Source organism: Colobus angolensis, unplaced genomic scaffold, assembly GCF_000951035.1.
Source record: "Colobus angolensis palliatus isolate OR3802 unplaced genomic scaffold, Cang.pa_1.0 Scaffold552, whole genome shotgun sequence".
Lineage (NCBI taxonomy): Eukaryota > Metazoa > Chordata > Mammalia > Primates > Cercopithecidae > Colobus > Colobus angolensis.
In genome coordinates this window covers 247,302-271,862 of record NW_012119066.1, presented here as the reverse complement: position 1 = coordinate 271,862, position 24,561 = coordinate 247,302, and the positions used below count along the sequence as shown (strand labels likewise).

Genomic DNA, 24,561 nt, shown 5'->3' with positions numbered 1-24,561 from the left:
GGTGGACCTTAAGGGCATAAAGAAGGTAAGCACATCTTGGTTGGTGGCTTAGTGTTGAGCTAATAAGAACAGCTGATGCTGGATTCGCAGGCTGATCTGGGAGCCCATGCCACGGCATCTTCCACCACGGTGGAGCCAGTGACACTGGCATGATGCCAAGTACCCTGGGACAGGAGCACGTAACCCAGAATATCTCTTCCCAGCCCAACTCTGTCCTCTCAGAAATCATCTCTTTTTCTCAAAGTGAGGCTTAAAGGGCAAAAATAATGTAAATTCATGGAAGCAATAAAATGTACTATTTCTTAAACCAACCAACACAATGACCCATTAGAAGTGTCCAGAAAGAAGCAGCTTCTCAAGTGTGGAAAGAGGAGACAACACTTAGCACAGCAGAGGCCATATTTCCTTCTTTGCCTTAGCTGGTGGGACAAGGGGTAAATGTCTGTCATCCACTTGCCCACCCAAGTGGGTGCAGGGTGGACTTCAGGTACCCAGTGCCCAGCATCATCACTGGGTTCAGGTGGACTTTGGGTGCCTGGTGTCTGGCACCATCAGTGGGTGCAGGTGGACTTCAGGTGCCCAGTGCTGGTGGTGTACCCTCAAGCAGTGGGTAATTTAGCACTAGGAAAGATTCATGGGTGGTCTGAGCACTACCCTGGTGTCAGAGCCTTCAAGACCTACTCTGCCATCGCAGAGATTCTGTAAGTCTCTACTAGTCCCTTTTTTACTTAAATTAGCGAAGAATGATTCTTTGTTTTCGCAACCCTGGCTCCAGGGCCCTGGGAAAGAATCTGCAGCAATATTACTGGGTGCCCAAGCGCACCCTGCAACCTGTGACCTTCTGATCAGCCATCCTTCAGCATGGGTTATGTGGATCTGTGTTTTCTGGTAGCCTCTAGCTGGGGATACAGTCATTGCAGTTGGCAAGTGATCTGGTGATCTGAAGTCATGCTCCCTGACTGGTCAGAGGCAGCCAATATGCTTATCTGTTTGGCCCCTGGAGCACCCAGGCAGGACCAGGGGAGCAAAAGTCCCAGGCCAGGTCCCTTCTGGTTTTAAACATCTCATCCAATCAGCCAGGCGTGCTGTACAAATGTTTCCACGTGCACCAGCACTAGAAAGGGTGAGTGGCCTTACTCATCATGGTGAGTCAGCATCCCGGTGCAGTGACCCTGAGTTGTCTGCCCAGAATAGCCAGTATAATGGTCTTTCCACACCAAGCCTTGCTAGAAACGTTCCCAATTCAAAGAAGAAATGGAGCCCTGCCAGTCACTTCTCCCTCTGTGGAATAACAAGCAGTATCAAAAGAAATTGGCAAGGCTGTGGGGCCGTGCAACATTGTGTCTCAGTCCTCCATCACCATAGTAACCACGAGGGTGTCATGAGCATTCTCTTCCATCAGTTTAATGTTACACACGGGGAGAGCAGAGGCACGGGATGGTTAAACGGCTCCCCCATGCATCCCAGCCCAGCACTTGTCCCCATGCTATTGCTGTCACAGCCAGGTTAAAGAATGGCTCCTGCTGAGCCATATCAGTAAATTAAATGCCACTGAGTTCCCGCGGCATTTTCCACTTCATTCTGCATTTAGAGAGAGAAAAAACACTGTTGACAGTCCAAGTAATGGATTGTTCCCCACAGTAATTGCCCATTTCAGCAGACCCCAACCCTGGCAGGTGGGAGGCATTTCATCAATGTTCTCATCTCGAGCCAAAGTCAGGCAGTTTGACAAAGGCTTAATTGCATTGGCCATAGCATCCAATATGATTTGTTCTACTTGATTAATGTAACTCCTTTCCCAAGGGCAGAGCACCCCCTGTAAAGTGCCAGTGTTCCTTGCACACTCCTGTCTGTGCTTAACAGGAGCAAGAGCCCAGCATAGCCATGAATTCATCAGCAAAGAAGCACTGAGAAGAAGCTAGATCCAGGCAAGGCACCCTGCAGGGGTCTGGAAACAGAGGAGAACCAGACAAGCCCCATTTCCACCCCAGTTAGAGAGAATGACTAGAAAACAAAGTTCTGTAGTGGGTTTGGTAAAGCACAGCAAAGGAGGCCTGCTTAGGTATTAGGAGAGTGTGGAGGAGAGAATTCATTCCAACTGGGGAGGAAAATAGGAGGAGGATTAGGGGTAAGGCATATGGAAAGTTTTCAAGAGGAGGTGATAATGCCTTGAATCTTAAAGGACAAATAGGAAGTGTCTGAGACAAAACAGAAAGGAGATTCTGAGCAGAGGAACTAGCATGAGCAACGGCCTGGCAATGAGGAAGAGCATAACTCTTTGTTTTGGGAAACTTTATTTAGCTGTGACATAACTAAAGCAAAGGTATGGAAGAAGGAGAAGTCCAGTGTGTAGATGACAGTTCCCTGCAGAGGCACACTGTCCTTTAAATCTGAAAGGTGGGTAGAGCTCAGCATGCAGCAGGAGGAGAGTGTGGGAAGCACTCAGGAAGGGGAAGCATGGGGAGCTCCTGGCCTGCCAAAGCCAGGGGCCCCTGGACGCTGGAATATGGATAGGGTGCAGGAGCAAAGAAGGACCCGCAGTGAAGCTGAAAAGCTAAGCAGGACAGAGCATGGAGGTTCTTCTAGACCATGTCAGGAATTTAGATGTTTATCCTAAGGGCAGTGGGGCACATTAAAGGGTGTTGAATAATAGACATAGTCATATTTTTGTGTTTAAAAGATTGAGCTAGACTTCTGCTTATAGCCAATCTGAAGTGATGAGGACGGGAGTTACCCTCCCACATGAAACAAATTTAAAAAGCCAAGTATATAAAACAACAGTTTTCAAGACACCAGACAACCAAGGACTGATTCACAAGAGACGTTGCAGGCAGTGGCAAAGGGAAGCAGGTAACCAGGTGGAGAATCCCCACAGGCTCTCTGCAGTGAGGACCTGGAGATTAGCATCTGTGTGACAGAGAGGTCTGGAGTTTCCAGGGCAGTGATTGGAGAGGAGAGAGCAGCACAGAGAGGCTGCAGAGCATGCCTTCAGATCTTCAGCCGACAACTAATCTGCATATGAACATGAGAAATGTACCCAAAGCCAGGAAAAGAATCAAAGAAAGAAAGGATTAGTGCTCACAGTGCCCAGAATACACACCAGCTGGAAATAGTGCCTGTTCCCACCAGCCAGACTGGAAAAATTGCAGAAATTAGTGAGCATTGAGTAATCTACACAGGACCTTGCCTCTGTAGTGGGGAATGTTCTCTTCAGACTGAGCACTGTTCCAGTTTCACCCAACAGAGCTCAAAAGCAATACTCAAGAGTCAAGCTATTTCTGATTAATTTAACTTTGTCCCAGAACAAAGCTTAAGAATATTTATAGGAATAAAAAAAAAAAAAAATCCAGCTCTCAACAAAGTAAAAATCACAATGTCTGATGTTCAATAAAAAATTATGAGGCATGCAAAGGAGCAGGAAAATATGACTTATAATGAAGGGATCCGTCAATCAAAAGTGACCCCAAATTGACATAGATGTTGCAAAGACATTTAAAAATGATATTACAGTTGCCTTTCACATACTCAGAAAGTTAAGTAGAGATATAAGACACCCAAATCAAACTTCTAGAAGTAAAAACTACAGTATGTGAGATCAAGAATATACTACATGGAATTAATGGCAAATTAAACATTGCTGAAGAAAAAGTATTAGTAAACTTGAAGACATAATAATAGAAGCCGTGGAAAGTAAAACACAGAGATAAAAGACAATTTTGAAAAATGAACAGAATCAGTGAGCAATGGGACAACTTTAAGTGGCCTAATATATGTGTAACTGGAGTCTCCAATGTAGAGGAGAGAGGTAGGGCAGAAAAATGATTTGAAGAAATAATGACCAAAATTGTTCCAAATTTGATGAAAACCACAAACACAGTTCAAAGACAGTTGGTGAACACTAAGCACAAGAAACATGAAGAAAATTATAACAAAGCAAATCACAACCAAATCGTTCAAAATCTCTGACAAAACACTGAAAACAGCTGGAGGAAAAAAGATACATTACATGAAATAGAAAAAAAGATAAAGATAACGATGATGTCAAGAACAGTTCAAGTGAGACGACAGTAGAATAACCAAAAAAAGTACTGAAAGTAATATACCTGTCAATCTACTCCAAGCAAAAGTATCTTTCAAAAAAAAAACAAAATAAATAATTATTCAGAAATAGTAGAACTACAAGATTTTGTCACTAATAAATCCACACTATTAGAAATGTAAAAATAAAATTATTTAGAAAGAAGGCAAATGATACCAGATAAAAATGAAGATCTATACAAAGGAATGAAAAGCACTGGAAATGGTAACTACATAGATAAATGTATGAGATGTTTTCTTATTATTTGAATATCTTTAAAATATAATCGACTGTTTAAACAAAAGTCAAAACAATCTAGTTTGGGATTTAAAACTCAAAAGTAAAATGTACAATAAACAAACACAAAGTTTGGGAAGGGAGAAGTGGAAGTTTAGTATACTACTGTAAGAATCTTTATGTTATAAAATCATTTGTAAATGACTATAATAAAGTAAAGATGTAAGCAGTCACTAAATATGAAACAAAGAGTTACAGCAAATAATCTAAAAGGGAATAAAAAGGAATCATGAAAACATCCTATCAATCCAAAAGAAAACATTAACAGAAGGGAAAAGAAACAATGAATACCTGGGTCAAAGAGAAAACATATAGCAGGATGGTAGGTTTAAACTAAATCATGTAAATAATCACACTAAATGTAAATGGTCTAAATAACCCTAAATATAATGCAGAGATTGTCACATATTACTAAAAAGAAACAAAAAACCAATGGTATGCTGTGAATAGGAAACATACTTTAATACTTCAAGTCTAAAGACATAAATAAGCTAAAAGTGAAGGGATGCAACAAGTTATACACATTATTCATGGTGGTTACATTCTATAAAGTTATCATGAACACTGAATTTGTGAATACTTAACTATTGTTTCTAGGTGAAATTGTGTGTGGCATGCATGCATGGGTGTGTACACATATCTCAGACAAATTATCATCTTGTTCTAGTAGATTCTATTTTATTTATTTGACAAAAGAGAAAATGAGGTTCAGAAGGATTAAGTGGCTGACCTGCAGCTGCTCTGTTAACAGGTGCCAGAGCTGGGATTCAAATACTGTCCAACTGGCCTCAGAGCCAAAACTTCCTGCACTGTACTATGTTGCCACCTATCGGATCTATCCTCCTGTCATCTCTGTGTGACGCTGAAACAAAAAGGCAGAATGTCGCCTTGTTCAACCTCAGCTGGGAATATGGGTGTCAGGCAACTCAAATTTTTTGCCATTCCATGAATGTCTGAAAATAACTGTGAAAGCACCACAGACAATGACTTGGGGGTTACAAATCATTTTTCACTAGCAGAAGAATTTGCAAATACAGAATTTGCCAATAATGAGAATAGATTATACCATGCTAATATTAATCAAAAGAAAGCTGGAGTGGTTAGCTTAATCAAAGCAGAATTTGTAACAATTGTATTATTAGAGATAAAAAGGCAATTTCATAACAATAAAGGGATCAATTCATTAAAAGGACATAACAGTTCTAAATATTTGTACACCAAGTAACAGAACCTCAAAATACATAAGCAATTATGGATAAAGGTACAAGGAGAAATAAACAAATCTACAATTATGGTCAGAGACTTTCATCTCTCTCTCAGTATTTGATAGAACAGTTAGACATAAAATGGTAAAAATTTAAAACATTAGAACAACAGTATAATCAACTTGACTTAGCTGACATTTGTGGAACATTCTACCCAACAACAGCAAAATGCACCTTCTTTTCAAGTGCACACGGAACGTTTACTAAGATAGATTATATACTGGGCCATGATATTTTTAAGTTTCAGCACATTTAAAGGGATTCAAGTCATGGAAACTACATTCCCTGACCACAGTGGCACTGAATTAGAAATCAGTAATACAAATAATAACATATTTGATATGCTCAAATATTTGAAAACTAAATAACATACTTCAAAATAACCCATATATTAAAGAACAAATCAAAAGGGGTATTATAAAGCATTTTGAGCTGAATGAAATGAAAAAGAACAGTGAATGTGGGAGGGCTAACACTGATTTAGAGACTTCTTATAAAACTACTGTGATTAAGTTTATGTGATTTTGTTGTAAAGATGTTTGTTTTTAATATTTAAAAAGTCAACTCTATGGTCTATGTAAAATGGAACACACAATAGCCAAGTGCTGAAGCACTGGCCTACTGGCTCTAGGATAAAAAGCAGGCCTTGTTGGCTGACTTTCAACTCCTGCAGGAGAATATGGACAGGAAGCCCCTGTGAGAATCAGGGGACCAGAGCCAGGTGTGCCAGTTCTAACAGCTCCAACCTTTTCCAGGGGATGGGCCATACTAAGCCTCCACCTGGGGTGTGAAAGAGAGAAGAGAGAGCCCCAACCCGGGTCATGGTGCTGAAGATGGCTCTGGCCTGAGGACTAGGACTAGTTCAGCACCCTCTCTGCAGGACCAGAACTCCCAAAAGCCCATTAAACCTAGTTCTGAGGGAAGGTCCCAAAGGCGAAGCAGCACTAACAACAGAACTGCCAGACCCAGAAAAGTAGACAAAAAGCTGCAAGCTCAGGGTGAGCTGGCACACTAAGATTTCAAAGCACAAAAGGGAAACTCACATATAAGTTAGCCACAAACTCAAGAGATGGGAGGAAAATACGGGAGAAATCTGAGAGCATCTTTGCAATCAGTATGTTTAAGATCTAAGAGGAAAAGAAGGAATAACATACACAAAAAAATAAAGAGAAACAGGAAGCTATGAAAAAATAGGTGGATGGCTATGAATCAGAAACAACTGGATGTGAAAAAGAACCAATTTGAAATTTTGGAGAGGAAAAATATATATTTAAATACAAAACCTCTGTAGGTAGCATAAACTGTAGACACAGTTGAAAGTGGAATTAGTGAAATTGGAAAACCATACAAAGGAATTTATCCGTAATACAGAGCAGAGACAAAAAACATGAAAGAGATGTATAAACATGGAGGATAGATTGAGGAGCTCCAAACTACTTCTAACAGGATTTTCATAACTAGAAAATAGAAGAGGTGGGACAGAGAGAAGATTTAAAGGAGTAGTCCCTGAGAATTCTCCAAAATTGAAGAGGGGCTCAGGTTCTCACACACAAAGCACAAAGAGTGCTGAGTAGGAAAAATAACCAAAAATCCAAGTCTAAACATGCTGAACTTAAACTTCAAGCATCAAAGGATAAGGAAAATACTATAAAAGCTGCCAGAGGGCAGATACAGATTACTTACATAGAAATGAATAAAAATATAAGAAAGAGCCAGTGTACACACTATTTCAAAAATATTAAATGTAAAGAAAAATGGGAAAAGGAGGTACTAGCTAAAAGAGGACAAGGTATAGAAGGAATATTATTTATTAAGTGGGAGAGACAACTGGTTAATAAATTATAGGGAGAAAGCTAATAAAGAGGCTAAATATAGGAGAGAAGGGATGAGCCAGAGAAGGTATCAAGGATGTGAGTGAAGGCATTGACCTGGTGGGACCCAGAGTCCTTGTGACTGGAAGGGAGGGGTGTGGGGAAGTGGAGAGGGGGGTTGGCCTGGAGTTGTGGGAGTTCCATTTCATCCCTGAAGTGGGAAGCGATACCCCTGAAAATAAGGAAAGGACAAAGCTGGTGATGCGGTAGGTCATTTATTCATTCCCCTATCATTTATAAAGCACCTACAGATACTAGGGACATACAGTGAACTGAGTGAGGACTCAGTCCTTGGGGCAGCTGTAGGGGGACTGAAACACACCAAAGGTTTAAAGAGGAGAGGAAAGGGAAAAGCAGGGACCATGGTTGGTGCTTTCCTAAACAGCCTTCATCTGTCAGCCTGACTTCAAAGACGGTGTGGGCTACTTTGGCATCACTAACGAGTAGTCCCAGCCAGCTCGGGGTGGGGGCACCCGGGGTGGGTGAAAATAACGGTAAATCCTACCAGAGATGAGCACATTCTTCACCAGCCAAAGTCGTGACCTGAGCTGTGCCTTGCTTTCTCACACTACAGTTTTTCTTCTCCAGTGGTTCCATTCTGTGAAATCGGAAGTGACGTGGCTGGGATTCTTTTTTCTCAGAGACTCACTCTTTTATTCAAAAAATGTACAGAGCACCTTCTACATGCCAGGCACCATTGCAGGGGTTATTGTGAATTAAGCAGCCGTGTCCCCACCTCATGGAGCTCCACTGCAGTGGGGACAGGCAATGAACAATCAGCCTCCAGTGAACATGTAAATTACACAACTGTGAGGAGCTAAGCACCTTGTGGGCAAAGGAAAGCTGGAGCTAGAGCAGGAGCAGGGGAGGCTGAGGCTGCAGGGGGCAGGCGGCACCGTGAAGGCAGTAGGCAGGTCTCTAGAAGGTGGTATCTGAGCCTTCCAGGCACCTGAGGGTCCCGCCTTGCAGCTCTGAGGGAGGTGAGGTCTGTGGGCAGGGGTGCTGGCACTGTGCCTCTGAAGGGACCAGGAGCCAGTCGTACTGGCAGTGGCCAGGAGGCCAGTGTGGCTGAGGGGAGAGTATTAGGAGGTGAGGCTGGAGGTTGCTGAAACATACTCTCTCTCTTCTTTGGTGCCTGGATGAGTAAAGTAGTGTGGCAGGCAAGGGGAAGCCAGCCAGGAGGTAGAGGCCAGCAACGCACAGCCCAGGGGCACAGACCCTGGTGCAGTCCCAAGGCCAAGGGCCACAGCGCTTCCCTGGCAGACTGTCACCCCATTCCAGGGACTCTGGGCCGAGGGAAGGGGAGTCAGACAGCTGAGGGGAGAGATGAATAAATCTCGAGGAGCGGCCTCCGAGTCAGGGTTTCCAGGGTGATTAAATGACCTGAGGCCCCTGGATCTGCATGATTGCCTGACCTGCTCTCCTTGTAAATATGGAGCTGTGTTGGGTGAGGATCAAATATTTCAAGTGTCCAACCCAGCTGAAGCCCTGAATATTAAAAAAAAAAAAAAAAAAAAAAAAAAAAAACACGCATAAATCAGCCTTTCTGTATTTCATCTCGTAGAAACAGCAGGCTGCCCAAGTCCCGGAGAATCCGGGATCACATAATTAGATCTCACCAGCGCTTCACACACGGCTGTGTCAGAAGAAGGCCTGACTCCCAGATGGAAAGCTTTGTATGTCTCGCAGTGCTACTTCCCGTGGCCTCCGAACGCTGTTAGGATTAACGAGTGCATAGTTGGGGGCTGAGAAGATTGTTTTTATTGCATGTATTTTCTTTCATGCTCTGAAGCCATGAATGCCACAAAGTCTGCTGGTAGAAAATGATTACAGTATGACATAATTTTTCTCTGCCTTAAGAATGCACAGCAGCTGGATGTGAGCTGCGTGGTGCTGCCTGGACCACTTGGTATAAAGCAGTGTCTGATGCTCAGCCCAGGTCTCCACTTGGGCCAGAACAACCCAGGACAAAAGTCACCATTCCCCCGGGGACGTTCATTCCCTCCCAACATTTGTTTCATCCCTATTTATTAAGGAGATGATTTCCTGAAATTACTAACACACATAGTAGCAGAATTACTATGAATGTGGTGCTGTGTTTAAAGGGAGCTCTATCTTTTCATATGGGAGGTTTTTACAAATGTTACCACTTTCAATCCCTAACATCTTTAAGAATTGTTTTTGCTGGCAGCAAGGTGGTGGATCCACAGTTGTAAGGTTCCAGTTTTGTAAATCTGGAAGCCCGGGGCTTCGACATGCAGGCAGAGCAGAGATGCGGGCCGATGGCAGCAGGGTGGTGGGCAGCTTCTCCTCCAGGCTGCTGCTGGGAGAAATGTCTGCTACTTTCTTCCTGCGGTTGTCTCCAGCCAAGGCAGCTCTCATATGCTCAGCCCTCACTCAGCAAGATCACGTACCCAGTGTGGAAACCAAGGACCAGCCGGGCTGGTTCAGGGGTCAAGAGTAACTGGAGTCAAGCTTGATCAGTTTACATGCAGTGGTGCTTAATCATTCAGGGGACATCTTGATGCCTCACTGAGATGCTTTTACAGGCTTTACTTTTATGAGCATTTTACAACCATATTTCAAAACCATATTTTCAAAATTTTTCTGAGTGCTTTAGCTCATCACAGCAGAGAAAATTAGTTAGAGCAGGAGTCTCCAACCTCCAAGCCACAGACCAATTCCAGTCCATGGCCTGTTAGGAACTGGGCCGCACAGCAGGTCGTGAGCGGTGGGTGAGCAAGGAAAGCTTCATCTGTATTTACAGCCCCTCCTCAATGCTTGCATTACCGCCTGAGCTCCACCACCTGTCAGATTAGCAGCAGCATTAGATTCTCACAGGAGTGCAAACCCTGCTGCACATACGTGGTATCTAGGTTGCACGCTCCTTGTGAGAATCTAATGGCTGATGATCTATCACGGTCTCCCATCATCTCTAGATGGGACTGTCTAGTTGCAGGAAAACAAGCTCAGGGGTCCCACTGATTCTGTATTATGGTGAGCTGTATAATTATTTCACTATGTATTACAATGTAGTAATAATAGAAATAAAGTACATAATAAATGTAATGCACTTGAATCATCCCGAAACCCTCTCCTGCCCCAGTCTGTGGAAAAATTGTCTTCCACGAAACGGGTCCTTGGTGCCAAAATGGTTGGGGACCGCTGAGTTAAAGGACTTCATAGAACTGGGAACGTGCCCATGTTCATGGCAACCTTGGCAAAGCTGTTTTAGCTCCACCTGAGGAAAGGGGTGTTTTGAGCCGTGGCAGGGCCCCCCTGATCCCTTGGGCTTTGGAAGATAGGAATGAATTTTCAGGGTTTCTTGGCGTATTTCTGCATCTGTGAAGTGGCCAGGTCTGGAGAAACGTGAGAGAGAGGCTGTGAGTGCTTGTGGAGGGAGCCTGAGAAGAGTGTGCACTGCAGCTGCCTGGCAGGCCTGGCAGATTGCAAACTAACCTTTCATCCTGCTCTCTCTCCAACCCCGTCTCCAGTTGCCCACTCTGCAGCCCAGGCTCAGGACCGGCCAACTGCCACCGTGTCACCCCTGCGCACTCAGAACTCTCCATCCCGCCTGCCTGCCACCAGCCTCAGGCCTCACTCAGTGGTGTCCCCGCAGCACAGCCACCAGCCCCCAGTGCAGATGTGCCCGCGGCCGGCCATCCCCCTCACATCAGCAGCATCAGCCATCACACCTCCCAATGTCAGTGCCGCCAACCTCAACGGGGAGGCTGGAGGGGGGCCCATCGGTGTTCTGTCCACATCCAGCCCCACCAACACAGGATGCAAACTAGACGAGAAGAAAAGTGAAAAGGTAAGAGGCTCGTCCTGGACGAGCCCTGAGCTCGAGGCCAGCTGCTTACTGTAACTCTTTGGCACTAGATGGCAGTGGCATTTGTGCAATTGAAGCTTGAATGTGGGCACCAAATGCCTGCCCCTAGATGAACCAGGCGTGTGACAGAGAGGGAGCCAACCCAGCACAGCAGCTGGTTGGAGAGGAATCAGGCAGGCCTTGGGTGCTGGCAGGGCCAACGCAAGTCCAGCTACATTTCTCATGCAAATTAGAAAAAGGTGTCCCCTCTTGAAAATGCCTTAGTTCCATCTGTTGTAAAATCATTGTAATATACTCATTTCGTTAGAACGAGATATTTATTGCCATGTGCTGGGATATTGTAATGATAAATATATAAATCTACATGTACAGTGTGAACAGCACCCACTCCCTTTAATATGTCATCCTTGTGCAGTCCACAACCTGTTAACCATATGGGACGGCCTATTTCCTGAGTAGCAATGAGCAGGAACAGGAGAAGGCTGACCTGATAGCTGATGTGTTTTTTAGCTATTGTTTTAGCCATGAAGTGCTGATTTCATAAAAGAAAATCTGGGCCAGGCACGGTGGCTCAAGCCTTTAATCCCAGCACTTTGGGAGGCTGAGGCAGGCGGATGACCTGAGGTCAGGAGTTTGAGACCAGCCTGGCCAACATCTCTATCTCTACTATCTCTACTAAAAATATAGAAATTAACCAGGCATGGTGGCATGCGCCTGTAATCCCACCTACCCAGGAGGCTGAGGCAGGAGAATCACTGGAAACTGGGGGACAGAGACTGCAGTGAGCTGAGATTGTGCCACTGCACTCCAACCTGGACAACAGAGCAAGACTGCATCTCGAAAAAAAAGAAAGAAAATCTGAGTCCAAGAAACTTGTTCCAGTTGCCACCCAGCTAGACATTAGATTAACCAGGATGAGAATCCAGACTTCCAAATCAGTGCCGTCCAGCAGAAACATAATGCAAGCCATAAATCAAATTTTAAATTTTCTAGTAGCCACATTTTTAAAAAGTAAAATTAATTTTAAAATAAATTTAAAAGGTGAAATTCATTTTAATAGCCTATTCCATTAAACCCAATATCCACAATATTATTGTTTCAACATCTAACCTATATTTTAAAATTGTTGATGAGATATTTTGCTGGTTTTTTTACATGAAGTTTTTGGAAGCCCATGTGAAATCCAGTAAGCAATTCTCCAGGGCTCAGGGCCCACGCACTGCCTGAGACTGTATCCCTAGGGCGTTGGACTGGGTCCTGGGCAGGGAGCCACTCTGTGTATTGGCCTTGCTGCCTGAACGGTTTAGGCATTGTTCTCTCTTGGCTTGACTGATTCTGTGGGTCTTTTGACATCTTTCCATATAAAATCAGTCTTTGGATCAGGATGTTTTAGCCAGGGCTTAGATGGGCACCCTGGACACTAGATGGTGTGTTCCAGGCAGGGACAGCCTCTCTCTCTTTCTCGAGGCCATTGCCAAACACAGCACTGACTTGGCGGGCTCTCTGCCCATCACCCTGGAGGCAGGCCGTGCTCCCCTGTCCTCAGCATGAGCCAGGAATGCTGCAGACGTGGGCCACACCAAGTTCTGCAGGGCCTCAGCACCTCCTGTGTTATTCAGTCCAGAGCGATGGTTGTTCCTGTGCTGACTGGTGTGGCAGAGGCATGCAGCTAGCAAAGCTCAGGTCTGCTCCAGCCTAACAGGGCACCTGGCATGAAGGGCCACAGCTGCTCTGTGTTTTGTGTCTGTCTGTCTGTTTGAAGAACAGTTCAGTCTTGAATCTGTTCCCTTCTACCCTGCAGCTCTTGTTATGAGATGTGACTGGGTCTCATCAGTGGGGAGAGGTGGGATTCACAGTCCTACCCTCTCACTTAAACATTCTTCCTTCTTCCCAGCTGCTCAGGAACAACCGGGGCAGACTTGGAAAGTGGGGGCCGTAATAGTTCCTTCAGCATTTCTGGTTCTTTGCACAAGAATTTCCCTCTCTCTGGTTTGTGAAACAAATGGGACTGGCTTCAATACGACCATTGCTGAGTGGGTTTCTATGACATTGAGTCCTGTAGGAATCTACATGGAGGACAATGCTCTTCCCCGTCACCCACCTAAGTGTGAAGCTAATGAACACCAGCTGGGTCTGTTCCTAGCCTGCCTGTTAGACACTTTGCAACTATTTCACTTTCACTTAACGATTTATGCCCTCTAACAGTTGTCTTATATCAGCAAAGAGCAGTTGAGTCCAGAGGACACCCCAACATCCCTCTTGATGAAAGGCACCATGCAGGGAAAGCTGCACATACAGTGGCTCAGCCTCCTCCTCCCCTGGCAGCTCCCGAGCCTCTGTGGGCAGCAGAAGTGTGCAGGCCACGCTTGGGGCTGGGCACATGCTGTGGGCACACAGGGAGCAGTCCATGCTGCACTCCAGGCAGGAGGGGAAGTGGTTTTTGTGAGGCCATGTGAGCTTGTGCCCAGAGGTTCAATTTAAACCCCAGCGGAGAAGCACATCGCTCTCGCACACATTGTGTGTGCTTTTCATTCCCACCTCTCGTAACCAACAAAGACAAGCACTGTCTACAAAATCACCTGTGAACATTTTTCCCGTCTGTGTTCCCACTTGAATTTCTCCTAATTTGCAGCAAGGCCCAAGGCATCTACAGCTGCCATTTGTAGCAGAAGAGCAGAGATGATGGTCATTTTAGTCCACTGCTCAGAAGCAAGTGAGCCTGTGTGACCTGTACCAGCAGGCTGGGCTGGGCTAGGGGGGCTGGGGCCAGCACACTCCCTGCAGGCCGCTTCCTGCGCCCCAGCCCGCCATGACTACACTGAACAGCCTTCCTAACTTTGGGCAACTTGATCATAGATGTACACACGTCTGATTATGGCAAAGGTTTTTTAAAGCATTTGGCAGTATTCTCCAGTCTGTTTCTGTTAAATTTTCTTTGGGAAAAGACAGTGAGCTCTTCGCTCCCATGTCCACTGAGACACACACCTCAGTGTGGCGCAGTTGCCTAGCACCAGTGCTGCTAAATTCCACCCAGGCCCTTCCACGCATATGCCACAGAGAAGTCAGGGTTGATGCAGCTCCTGGGCGCCGTAGAGTAGGGAGTAGTTTCCTCCTAGGAGCATGGGAGATGTATGCACCATATCCCTGAGTGTGGAGAAGGAAGAGGCCCCAAAACCAGCTCTGTGTTGTATGGTGTCAGTGGCTATGGTTGAGGTCCCAGGAGGCTGGTCCCCAGGAGGCTGGTCCTTGGGAGACTGGTGCCGGGAGGCTGGTCCCGGGAGGCTAGTGACAGGAGGCTGATGCCTAGGAGGCTGATCCCGGGAGGCTGGTCCCCGGGAAACTGGTCCCCAGGAGGCTGGTGTTCTGCTGCTATATCCAGGGGGATTTGGCCTTTGAACTCTGCTCCCTGCATGGCCCGATGTGGTGTGGAGGCCTCTGGGGATAATACAAGTGCGGACAGAGTGGCAGTTCTTCCTACAGACCCAGTCCTGAACCAGAGCTCCTCTCTGGGCACAGGCATCTGCCAGACTATGCAGGGACCTCTCCAGCCTACTCGCCCAGGTCTCTTCCCACCCACTTGCCTGATCATGTTGCTCCCTGTAGGGGCTGCCCTGTGGCCAGGCCCCCAACACCCACAAATTACACAGTAGAACTCAAATCTGGTTTTAAAAGATGGTCTTCAGGATTTAAGTTATCCTTTTGCACTTAAAAATGAATTTTGTGCTTGAAACGACCATGGAACACTGCCTATTGTATCCATCCGTGACAGTTTTCTGGTTTTGAAACTGTATGAGCGCATCAGCACCAGGTGATATGAACCCTCAGGGTACCTAAGTCCAGGGGAGAGTCACCCAGAAGAGAAGGGTGCCGGTGCCTGCCAATGGGCTGCGTGCAGTCAGCATCCCTAACCACCTGGCTGGCCATCACTCATTCTCTTATTTGTGCCCCAATCCCTGACTCATCTGTGTATTGCAAGGAGCATGAGGATGTACCTGGCCGAGCGCAGGCACGCGGTTCATAGTGATGGAAAGATCCACCCTGGCCTGGAGGAGCCAGAATGTAGTACAGGTCGCTGTACAGGTAAACAGGCGATTGATTGCAGGAGAGGGTGGGTGACGGACCTGCGTGTGGGAACAGAGGGTCACCAAAAGGCGCCTGGCCAGCCCAGGTCAGGGGAGGCTTCCCAGGGCACAGGTGGGAGGATCCTCAGCTGAGGGTCAGCCCAAGCAGAGGCCAGAGGACATGGCCCGAAGGTGAGGGCCAGGGATGGAAAAGGTAGCAGGCAGCCCTAGGAGGGACTCATTGCCAGCCTCTCAGCACTGCAAAATCTGCCAAGCACTGGGCAGGAGGGTGCCATGGGTGCCATGAGGCCATGAGTGGTGCTTCTTGCTTCCTCGGGGTTCTGAGCCCTTGCTGTCCCTGTGCAGTTGACCAAGTCCACACAGTGAGAGCGCTCCTGCCAGCCGCCTGACTTCTGTGGAGCCCTCTCCTTGGTGCTGAGGTTCCCCGAGGCTCTGGCCCCGCCATGAACTCCACAGCAGCATTCTTCAGATGATCAGTCCAGTGGATTGGGACCACATTTGTATTTAGATTGGACGGGATAAACAGAATGAAACAGGGTAGCATAGATCTTCATGCTGAGCATACTGTAGGGACGGTACACTGGGGAACTTCTGTGTTGTTGTGTGTGAGTTCTGACATAAAACTTAATTCAAAAACATCTCGAAGCCTTGGGCCGACAGCCGCTGCCCATAGAAGGCACCTGGTGATGACTGTAGACTAAGAGAATTGGAAAAACTGCTGCCAGTACGTTTTCACTCTCACAACTTACGGGAAATTCTTTGTGGGCCAGAAAAAAAAAAAAAAAAGGTAACTTTCCTTTTATGGGTGTGGTAGTTTTAGTTTCAGTGAGTAATAGAATATTGAAACTTGAAAGGGCCTCTAAAGATGATTTATATTGAACTCCCCATTTTCCGTGATGTTCCTGAGGCTCAGAGACCTTGAGAGACTTGCCTGGGGCCACACAGCATCGGCAGTGGAGCTGGCACAGGAATGCTGGCCTCTCGCCTCCTGTGTTGGGTCCAAGTGCTGACTGTGGTGACCTCCCAGTCCCTGGGAGACCATGGCCTGTCCAGGAGTCCCACAGTGAGACGTCCAGGGTAGCTCCTGGCAGGAGACCATGAGATTGGCCTTGGGGGGAGAATGGCCCCTAGGTGTCTGCCTTCTGGGTCCACATTGGTCCCAACCACAGCCAGAACCCGTGCAACAGTGAATCACTCACCAAGTCCGTGTGGATGGCATGACCTATGTCATCAAGACTCTGCAAACCCAATTTGGTGTGAAAGGAACAGAGGACCTGACAGAGTGACCCATAATGGTGGCAGCAAGTCCTGGTCTGGAGCATGGAAGCTGTGGGACACATATGTGCACCCACCCATTCAATATATGTATAATCTCATATATATATGTGTGTTTCATATGTCATATACACTTATGATATTACATAGGAATGTGATTATATTTTTAATGAAAACCCAGGAACATCCAATCCGAAGAAATCTTGAAGATGAAGCTCTTTTGAGTAGCCAGGCAGCTCTCCCTAAAGTGAAGAATCGCTGGCTTATAAATGTATTTCCTCTCGAGTAGAGGCACCCTGCAATAGGTAGACCCTTACTCGTCTATCCTACTTCTGCTGACAGGCAGCATGGGAAGCCAGCCGCTGCCAGCTTTCATGCCAGCTTCTCCAGGGTTACTAGCCCTATTCACTTCCAAAGTGACAGCTACACTCTGCCAGCACAGGCTGGCCACATGCTCCCAACAGCCAGGGTGGGGAGGGGCCTGCTGTCACCTGCAGACACTGGCATCAGAGGTAGAAGGGGCTGGATCTGGCCTCACCCAGAACTGAGCTCACCCACGTGGGAACCATCTTGTGGGTCTTAGGGGAGACCTGCCCCCCAGCTTGCTCGCGGAGCCCCTCAGCCCATGCTCTGTCGCCAGGTGCAGCCACAGCCTGATGCATCTCTGGGCTCCCAGGACCATGGTGGGGCTTGGGAACCTCGGGTCTGCCCCACAGCAAAGTCACTGAGGAGTCTCACGGTCAGCCATGGGCCATGGAAACCACCTCCGCCCTGGCCACTCGTGCCCGGCAGCTCTGCTGGCCAGTGGCACTGGCGTTGGCTGGGCAGAAGGGCTCACAGAGTCAGCCCCGTGTGGCTGGGAGCACCGGTGACTCCTGGTCCTCTTCCTGTTGCCCCATTGTCAGCCTGTCTTCCAAGGGATAAGGGGAGCCAGTGTGCACAGCTGAAAATGAACCCATCCTGAAAGCATTAATCCCAGCTGCCAAAAAGCATTCTGAAGTTTTCCAGACAGCCTTTTTTGGAAGCCGTAAACTGCTGGAGCATCACTTCCCTGATGATAAGAGTGGCAACCTCTTTCTCTAAGTTAGGAATGTCCTGTCAGAGCACAGGCCCTGAGTGGGGCAGGGCAGTGGCCCAGCCTGGTCTGAGCAGAGGTCAGTGGTGGCCTGGAGGCTTCTCTTATTATCTGCGCCCTCCCAGGACAGCAAGTGAAGCTGGCTGTCCCCATTTCTCCTGTAGAAACTCCATGGCCTCTGCATTGGGATGAGACTTCTGGATCTCAGCGTGGTTGTGAGTGCTGGTGACCCTTTCAGGGTACAAATGTGGACATGAGGTCCAGAGAGGCAAGCTGACCTGCCCAAGGTCACATGACAAGTAGGGCACTAGGAATGAAACCAGGCTCCATAGTACCCACAAGTGCCCACTCCCCGTTCTCTGCTTCTGCTGGTTAGCTTCTCCTCTGGGGAGAAGAGCCTGGGGCTCATGCCGCTGAGCCTTGAGGAAGTGGCAGGGACGAGGGAAGGAGCAGGAGCCACGGTCATCTCAACAGCCAGTGAAGCTTGAATTTGGAGAAGGAAGACACAGTGGATGAATCAGCACGGAGGGTGGACCTGGGGTCAGCTGCCTAGTGTGAATCAGGTCTCCTGTTTACCAACTGTGTGAGTTCAAGCAAGCTCCTCCACCTTCTATGCCTCAGTTTTCACATCTGTGAAATGGGGATGATGGCACCTACCACCATGAGTTGTTGGGAAGAGTAAATTTAGTTAGTTTGATGAATGCATAGCATAGTATTCTGGACAAAAATATTAGAAATTATTATTAAGAATTTGATAGTTAATTGAAGTCGGGATCCCAGAAGAATTATATGATCCATGCAGATATAAAACTTATATCCCTGAGGCTTCTCTAAAAGATCAAAGGGGGTTTAATTTTGTTTATATATATATATATATATATATACTTATAAGTATGTGTATACATAAATATATATACTTATAAGTATGTGTATATATAAATATATACTTATAAGGATGTATATACATATAAAATATATATACTTGTGTGTGTATATATATACATATATACACATATATATACACACACACACTTATCCATCAACAAATGGAGAGATGTAGGCTACTCAGAAGGGAGCCCTAATTGTTTGGTGCAAGCTATGTGTGAAATGTCATTTATTTATATCCTCAATCCCTGGAGATTCCATTTCCTGGTTCACTTATCCTATGTCCGCCAAGAAACACAAATAGAAAAAGATGTTTAAGATTGCAGTTTTATACCTGACCTATAGCCTGAACAATGAAGGGAACTCAAGAAAACTATTATTCAGAAGTAGGGTTTCAACTGCAAAGCATTAAACCAAAATCCATCTTTAAAATCCATCTTTTCTTTAGAAAAAGAAAAGGATTTGTGAGTCACGTGTAATCGTTGTGAGGGTTCTGCCACCCTCCCCAAAGGGCACCGACTAATAACTAATAACTGATCAGGATTACTGTGAAATCCTACACTCTAGTGCCACATGAGCTGGACAAGCAAGCGATGCGTGTGACAATGTGGTTGGGGCGGGCAATGCACACACTTCATGGCCGGGAGCCCCTGGCACAACTCGATTCCCATGTCAAGTCTAGATTCTGTTCTGCAAAATTCTACTGCTGTGACTGCCTTCTTTTTCAACTGATATATTCTCACAGTGCTTTCAAAGACATAGGATTTCTTTCCAGCCGTCCATGCCCAGAAAAACTCGGTGATGGCATCAGTTCAAAATAAAAACAAGCACACGTCCCATAAACTACATCAGAAGGTCATGCCCACACATCGGACCCAGCCGTCTGTCCCTCCCAGAAGGCAACAAAGTCAGCATGGCGGGACATCTCTGAACATTCCACAGCACTTGCCAGTGCTCTCCATTTTGGTCCCATAACTGAGGGCAATGCCGAGAAAGAACAGAGAGTGTGCTGGGTTTGGCATTCTGTTTATTGTGGTTTTATTTTGTTGGTTTTTTTTTTCAGGCACTCAGGCCATGTGGTGGGGAGCCGGGGAGGGCACTCTGTCACCTCACGGGGATAAGACAGCTTCATACCATCATCTCCTTCTAGAGGAAGTCACTCCTGGGACAGTTTGGTTTTTATTCACCTAGTAAGTTATGTGCTTGCTTGGTCATTCCTTCCAGGCCGCATCTTAATAAATTACAAGACACATTTGTATATAGCATAAGAATGAAGCTCATTAATCTTTTCAGAGGATTCATACTCTATCTGGATCTCAAATAGAACCAATAGGTCAACTTCATGAAAGTGTTATTCCTATAGGATTTCTTTGTAAGACCAGCAGAAATGGCTAGATTTATGGCTTCATCAACTGCCTTCTTTCTTTTTTTCATTTTTTTTTTTTATTATACCTTAAGTTCTAGGGTACATGTGTTCAACGTGCAGGTTTGTTACATGTGTATACATGTGCCATGTTGGTGTGCTGCACCCATCAACTCGTCATTTACATTAGGTATATCTCCTAATGCTATCCCTCTCCCCTCCCCCCTCCCCACAACAGCCCCCAGTGTGTGATGTTCCCCTTCCTGTGTCCAAGTATTCTCATTGTTCAATTCCCACCTATGAATGAGAACATGCGGTGTTTGGTTTTCTGTTCTTGCGATAGTTTGCTGAGAATGATGGTTTCCAGCTGCATCCATGTCCCTACAAAGGACATGAACTCATCCTTTTTTATGGCTGCATAGTATTCCATGGTGTATATGTGCCACATTTTCTTAATCGAGTCTGTCATTGGTGGACATTTGGGTTGGTTCCAAGTCTTTGCTATTGTGAACAGTTCTGCAATAAACATACGCATCACCTGCTTTCTAACTCTTATTTATTCTCTCCTTCACTTTAAAGTCACCTTACAACTCCCCTAGACTTCAGTTTGTTTAGTGTTAAGATGGGAATAATGTCTTTTTCTACTAATGGAAATACTATGAAAATTAGTTATTGGTTTGTATCAGTCAGGAGTCTCCAGAGAAACAGAACCAGCAGGAGAGAGAGAGAGAGAGAGATATTAAGAGAGAGATAATGTATTTATTTTAAGGAATTATGTGATTGTGGAGGCTGGCAAGTCTGAAATCTGTGGGGCAGCCCAGCAGGCTGGACCCTCAGTCAGGAGTTGCTGTGCAGTCTTGAGGCAGAAAATCATTGTCCACAGGATGCCTCTGATTGCTTTTAAGACCTTCAGCTGATTGCGTGAGGCCCACCCACATTATCAAGGTATGTACTTTCAGTAATCTCCTTTACTTAAGGTAAACTGACTGTAGATATTAACACATTTGCAAAATGCCTTCATAGCAACATCTAGATTAGTGTTTGCTCAAACAACTGGGTACCTGCCTAGCTACACTGACATAAAACTCACCATCACTGTCCACCCTTTGTCAGCTTGACATCTCCCTAAACTATACTTAGTTTCTACATAAAGACAAAAGCAAAGTCATACTTCTGCCTAACATGATGATACAACAAGCCTGAGTACACCAAGAGTGCATACGCCCTTCCCAGAAGAGGATTCAGAGTCTTTGAATGATGCTTCCTCTTCTCCTTGATATCCTGTAACTTAAATGCTATCATATAATAATCATATCATATAAAAGTCAGTGCAACTTATATTACATGGTGAGATAGAAGAAAACAAAGGTACTGCTTAATGTACACATTCACACAGACATATTCATAACAAAATAGGAGGAAACACAACAATTACAATCCTCATTTCTGTAACTGTTCACATGGTCATGGCTGGTATTTATAATTACTTTGTCTACTATCCAATCTGTATTCCCCTTCCCTTCAGAAAGCGCCTCAGCTAGGCATGGACCCTTACCTGGTGGGGTGACCCAAACCTTCACTCCTGAAGGGTCTGGGCCATTTGTAATCCCATCTGGATTGGGTGGTTACAGTTTTCCATTGACCTCAGTCACGGGGCATTGTGATTGAGAGCGCACTAAGAGACACCCTAAGAGATCCGCTGTATCCCAGACATGCTGTTGCCCACGTCTACTATGGAGGGCCGTCCAGTTTCCCGCAGTGGTCAGGATCAGTCACCCCAGCCAGCACAGCAGTTCCCGTTTTTGCCTTTGATTCTAAAGCACATGGATCCCAAAGCGGCTGGATGGCAGTCTTGACTTCCAGCTCAGTGGAATCATTGTGGTGTTTCCTGGTGGCAGCATTCCTCCCCCTGGAACCAAGACCTCTAGACTAGTAGAACATAATGTTGTGAGAACAAGAAGCAGACATTTTGCTAGTGGGTCCCTGGGGATCATAGTGAGTGGTGCCACTCCCCTTTCTGCCCCATGATTCCTGGGCCCATGAGTCCTGGCTGTAGGAGAAATAGCACCATATATTGGATGCTGATTCAGAGCATACCGAGCCTTCTGGAGAATATTGCCCCAGCCCTGCAAGGGACTGTCACCCAGCTGGTGCTGTAACTGAGTCTTCAAAAGGTCATTCCACCATTCTGTCAAGCCAGCTGCCAGCACGATGGGGAGCATGGTAGAGCCAGTGAGTTCCATGCGCCCGAGTCCATCGCTGCACTTCATTTGCTGTGGAGTGAGCTCTTCAGTCAGAAGCAGTGCTGTGCGGAATACTGTGATGGTGGCTAAGGCATTCTGAAGTCCATGGATATTCACTTTGGCAGAAGCATTGTGTGTAGGGAAGACAAATCCATATCTAGAGTGAATAGTGTCTATTCCAGTAAGGATAAAACACCACTGTCCCTTCCTTGATGGAGGTGGTCCAAGGTAGTCACCTTGCCCCCAGGTGGATGTGACCATCCCAGGGAATGGTGCCATGCTGAGGACTCACTGTTGCTCTCTGCTGCTGGTAGTTTGGATCCAGTGGTGGCCGTAGCCAGGCTGGCCTTGATGAGTGGAAATCCATGATGCTGAGCCCATGTGTCACCTACATCCACAATGGCCACTCTATACATGGGTCCACTGTGCAATGACAGGAATGACTGAGGAAAGAGGCTCAGTCATTGACTGCACTCCCCGGAATCCCATCTGTGGAATTACTAAAGTCCTCCTCTGCGGAGGTCACCCTTTGGTGAGCATTTAAATGGGACACAAATTTCATCACGTTTTCCCGTTCAGAGAGGTCTTTTCACATGCGCTTTTCTAATTTCCTTGTCACCAGTTTTCCAATTACGTTTCTCCCAAGTCCCTGAACAACCAGCCAAACCATTGGCCACAGCCTGCGAATCATTAAACAATCACACTTCTAGCCACTTCTCCTTGCAAGCAAAGTACACAACCAGGTACACTCCTCAAAGTTCTGCCGCCTGAGAGGCTTTCCCTTCACTGCTGTCCCTCAGGGATGTCCCAGAGAGGGGCTGCAATGCCGCAGCTGTCCACTTTCAGGTGGTACCTGCATATGGTGCAGAAACATCTGTGAACCAGGCTCAAGTCTTATCTTCCTGTGTGATCCAATGGAACTGCCCTGGAGGCCACAGGTGCAGGCTGGATGAGAGAAGGCAGCATAGCCGGAGTGGGGACCATGGGGACCACGGGCATTTTAGGCTGCTTCCTCATGTAACTTACTGGTACCTTCAGGACCTGCTCTAGCCCGATCATGTATCCACCCTTCCATTTGGCCCTGGAATGCTGCTGCGCACACCCAGCTTTATGCTTGGTGGGTCAGATAACACCAGCTCACAGTGGGCAGCTCTGGTTGCCTGGTAATAGGTGGCTCATGGTCAAGCATTTAGTCTCCACCACAAGGCCCACTGGCAGACCAAGAACTATCTCTCAGAAAGAGTGTAGTTGCCCTTGGAAGACAGCAAAGGCGCGCTCCAAAATCCTAAAGACCTGCGTGCGCTGTGATTCACCTGCCAAAGGCCTCACATAGCATCCCTGTCTGCCACAGTAGTGCCTCAGGCACCATTGGGTCTGCTGGGTCATGTGGCCCAAGGGGTAGATCATCTTGCACAGCAGCCTGGACCTGTTTCAGAGCCTTGTTTTGTTTTGTTTTGTTTTGTTTTGGGTTCCTCTCAAAACTATCAATTTTGGGGGTCACTTTATAAATGGGCCAAATTAGTATACCCATCTGAGGAGGATATTGTCTCCAAAAATTCAAAGAGCCCCACTCAGTTATTTTACTCTGGCTTTAGGAGGGGCTAGATGCAACCACTTTTTCTCTACCTTACAAGAAATGTCTCAATGTGCCCCCACACCGCCAAACCCCTAGAAACTTCACTGAGGTAGAAGGCCATTGAATTTTAATTTGATCGATTTCCCATCCTCTGACATGCAGGCGTCTTACCAACAAATCTAGAGTGGTTGCTACTTCTTGCTCACTAGGTCCAGTCAGCACAAGGCCATCAATGTCATGGGCCATTATGACATCTTGAGGAAGGCAAAGGTGATCACCATCCCTGCACACTATTTTGTGACACAGAGTTGGAGAATTGATCTACGCCTGTGGTGCTTGCTGGCCTAGCCTGCTGAAAGCAAACTGCTTCAGTCTTTAGTAACAAAAAAAGCATTTGCCAGATTAATCACTGCATAGCAGATACCAAGAGGTGTGGTGGGTTAATTTGCTTAAACAGTGAAATATTGTTTGGCACCTGCAATTGGAGTCACCACCTGGTTAAGTTTATGATAATCCTGTCATTCTCCGTGATCCGTCTGTCTTTTGCACAGGCCAAACAGGAGAGCTGAATAGGGATGTGATGAGAATCACCACCCCTGTATCCTTCAAGTCTTTGATGGTGGCACTAATCTCTGCAGTACCTCTAGGAATGCGTATTGCTTTTGTTTTTGCCATTTTCTGAAATAGAGACAGGTTAGTGGTTTCCACTGGCCTTTCTT

General features: G+C 46.3%; 1 protein-coding gene across 1 annotated transcript in view; it reads left to right on the top strand.

The window, feature by feature from the left end:
• The window catches only part of SH3RF3 (SH3 domain containing ring finger 3), a gene marked incomplete at its 5' end in the record, with an annotated part of 373,789 nt that overhangs the window by 305,816 nt on the left and 43,412 nt on the right, over positions 1-24,561 (top strand). The window contains one exon of the mRNA XM_011961476.1: positions 11,006-11,325. Coding sequence (XP_011816866.1) covers positions 11,006-11,325 — 320 coding nt within the window. The remainder of the gene's footprint in view (positions 1-11,005; positions 11,326-24,561) is intronic.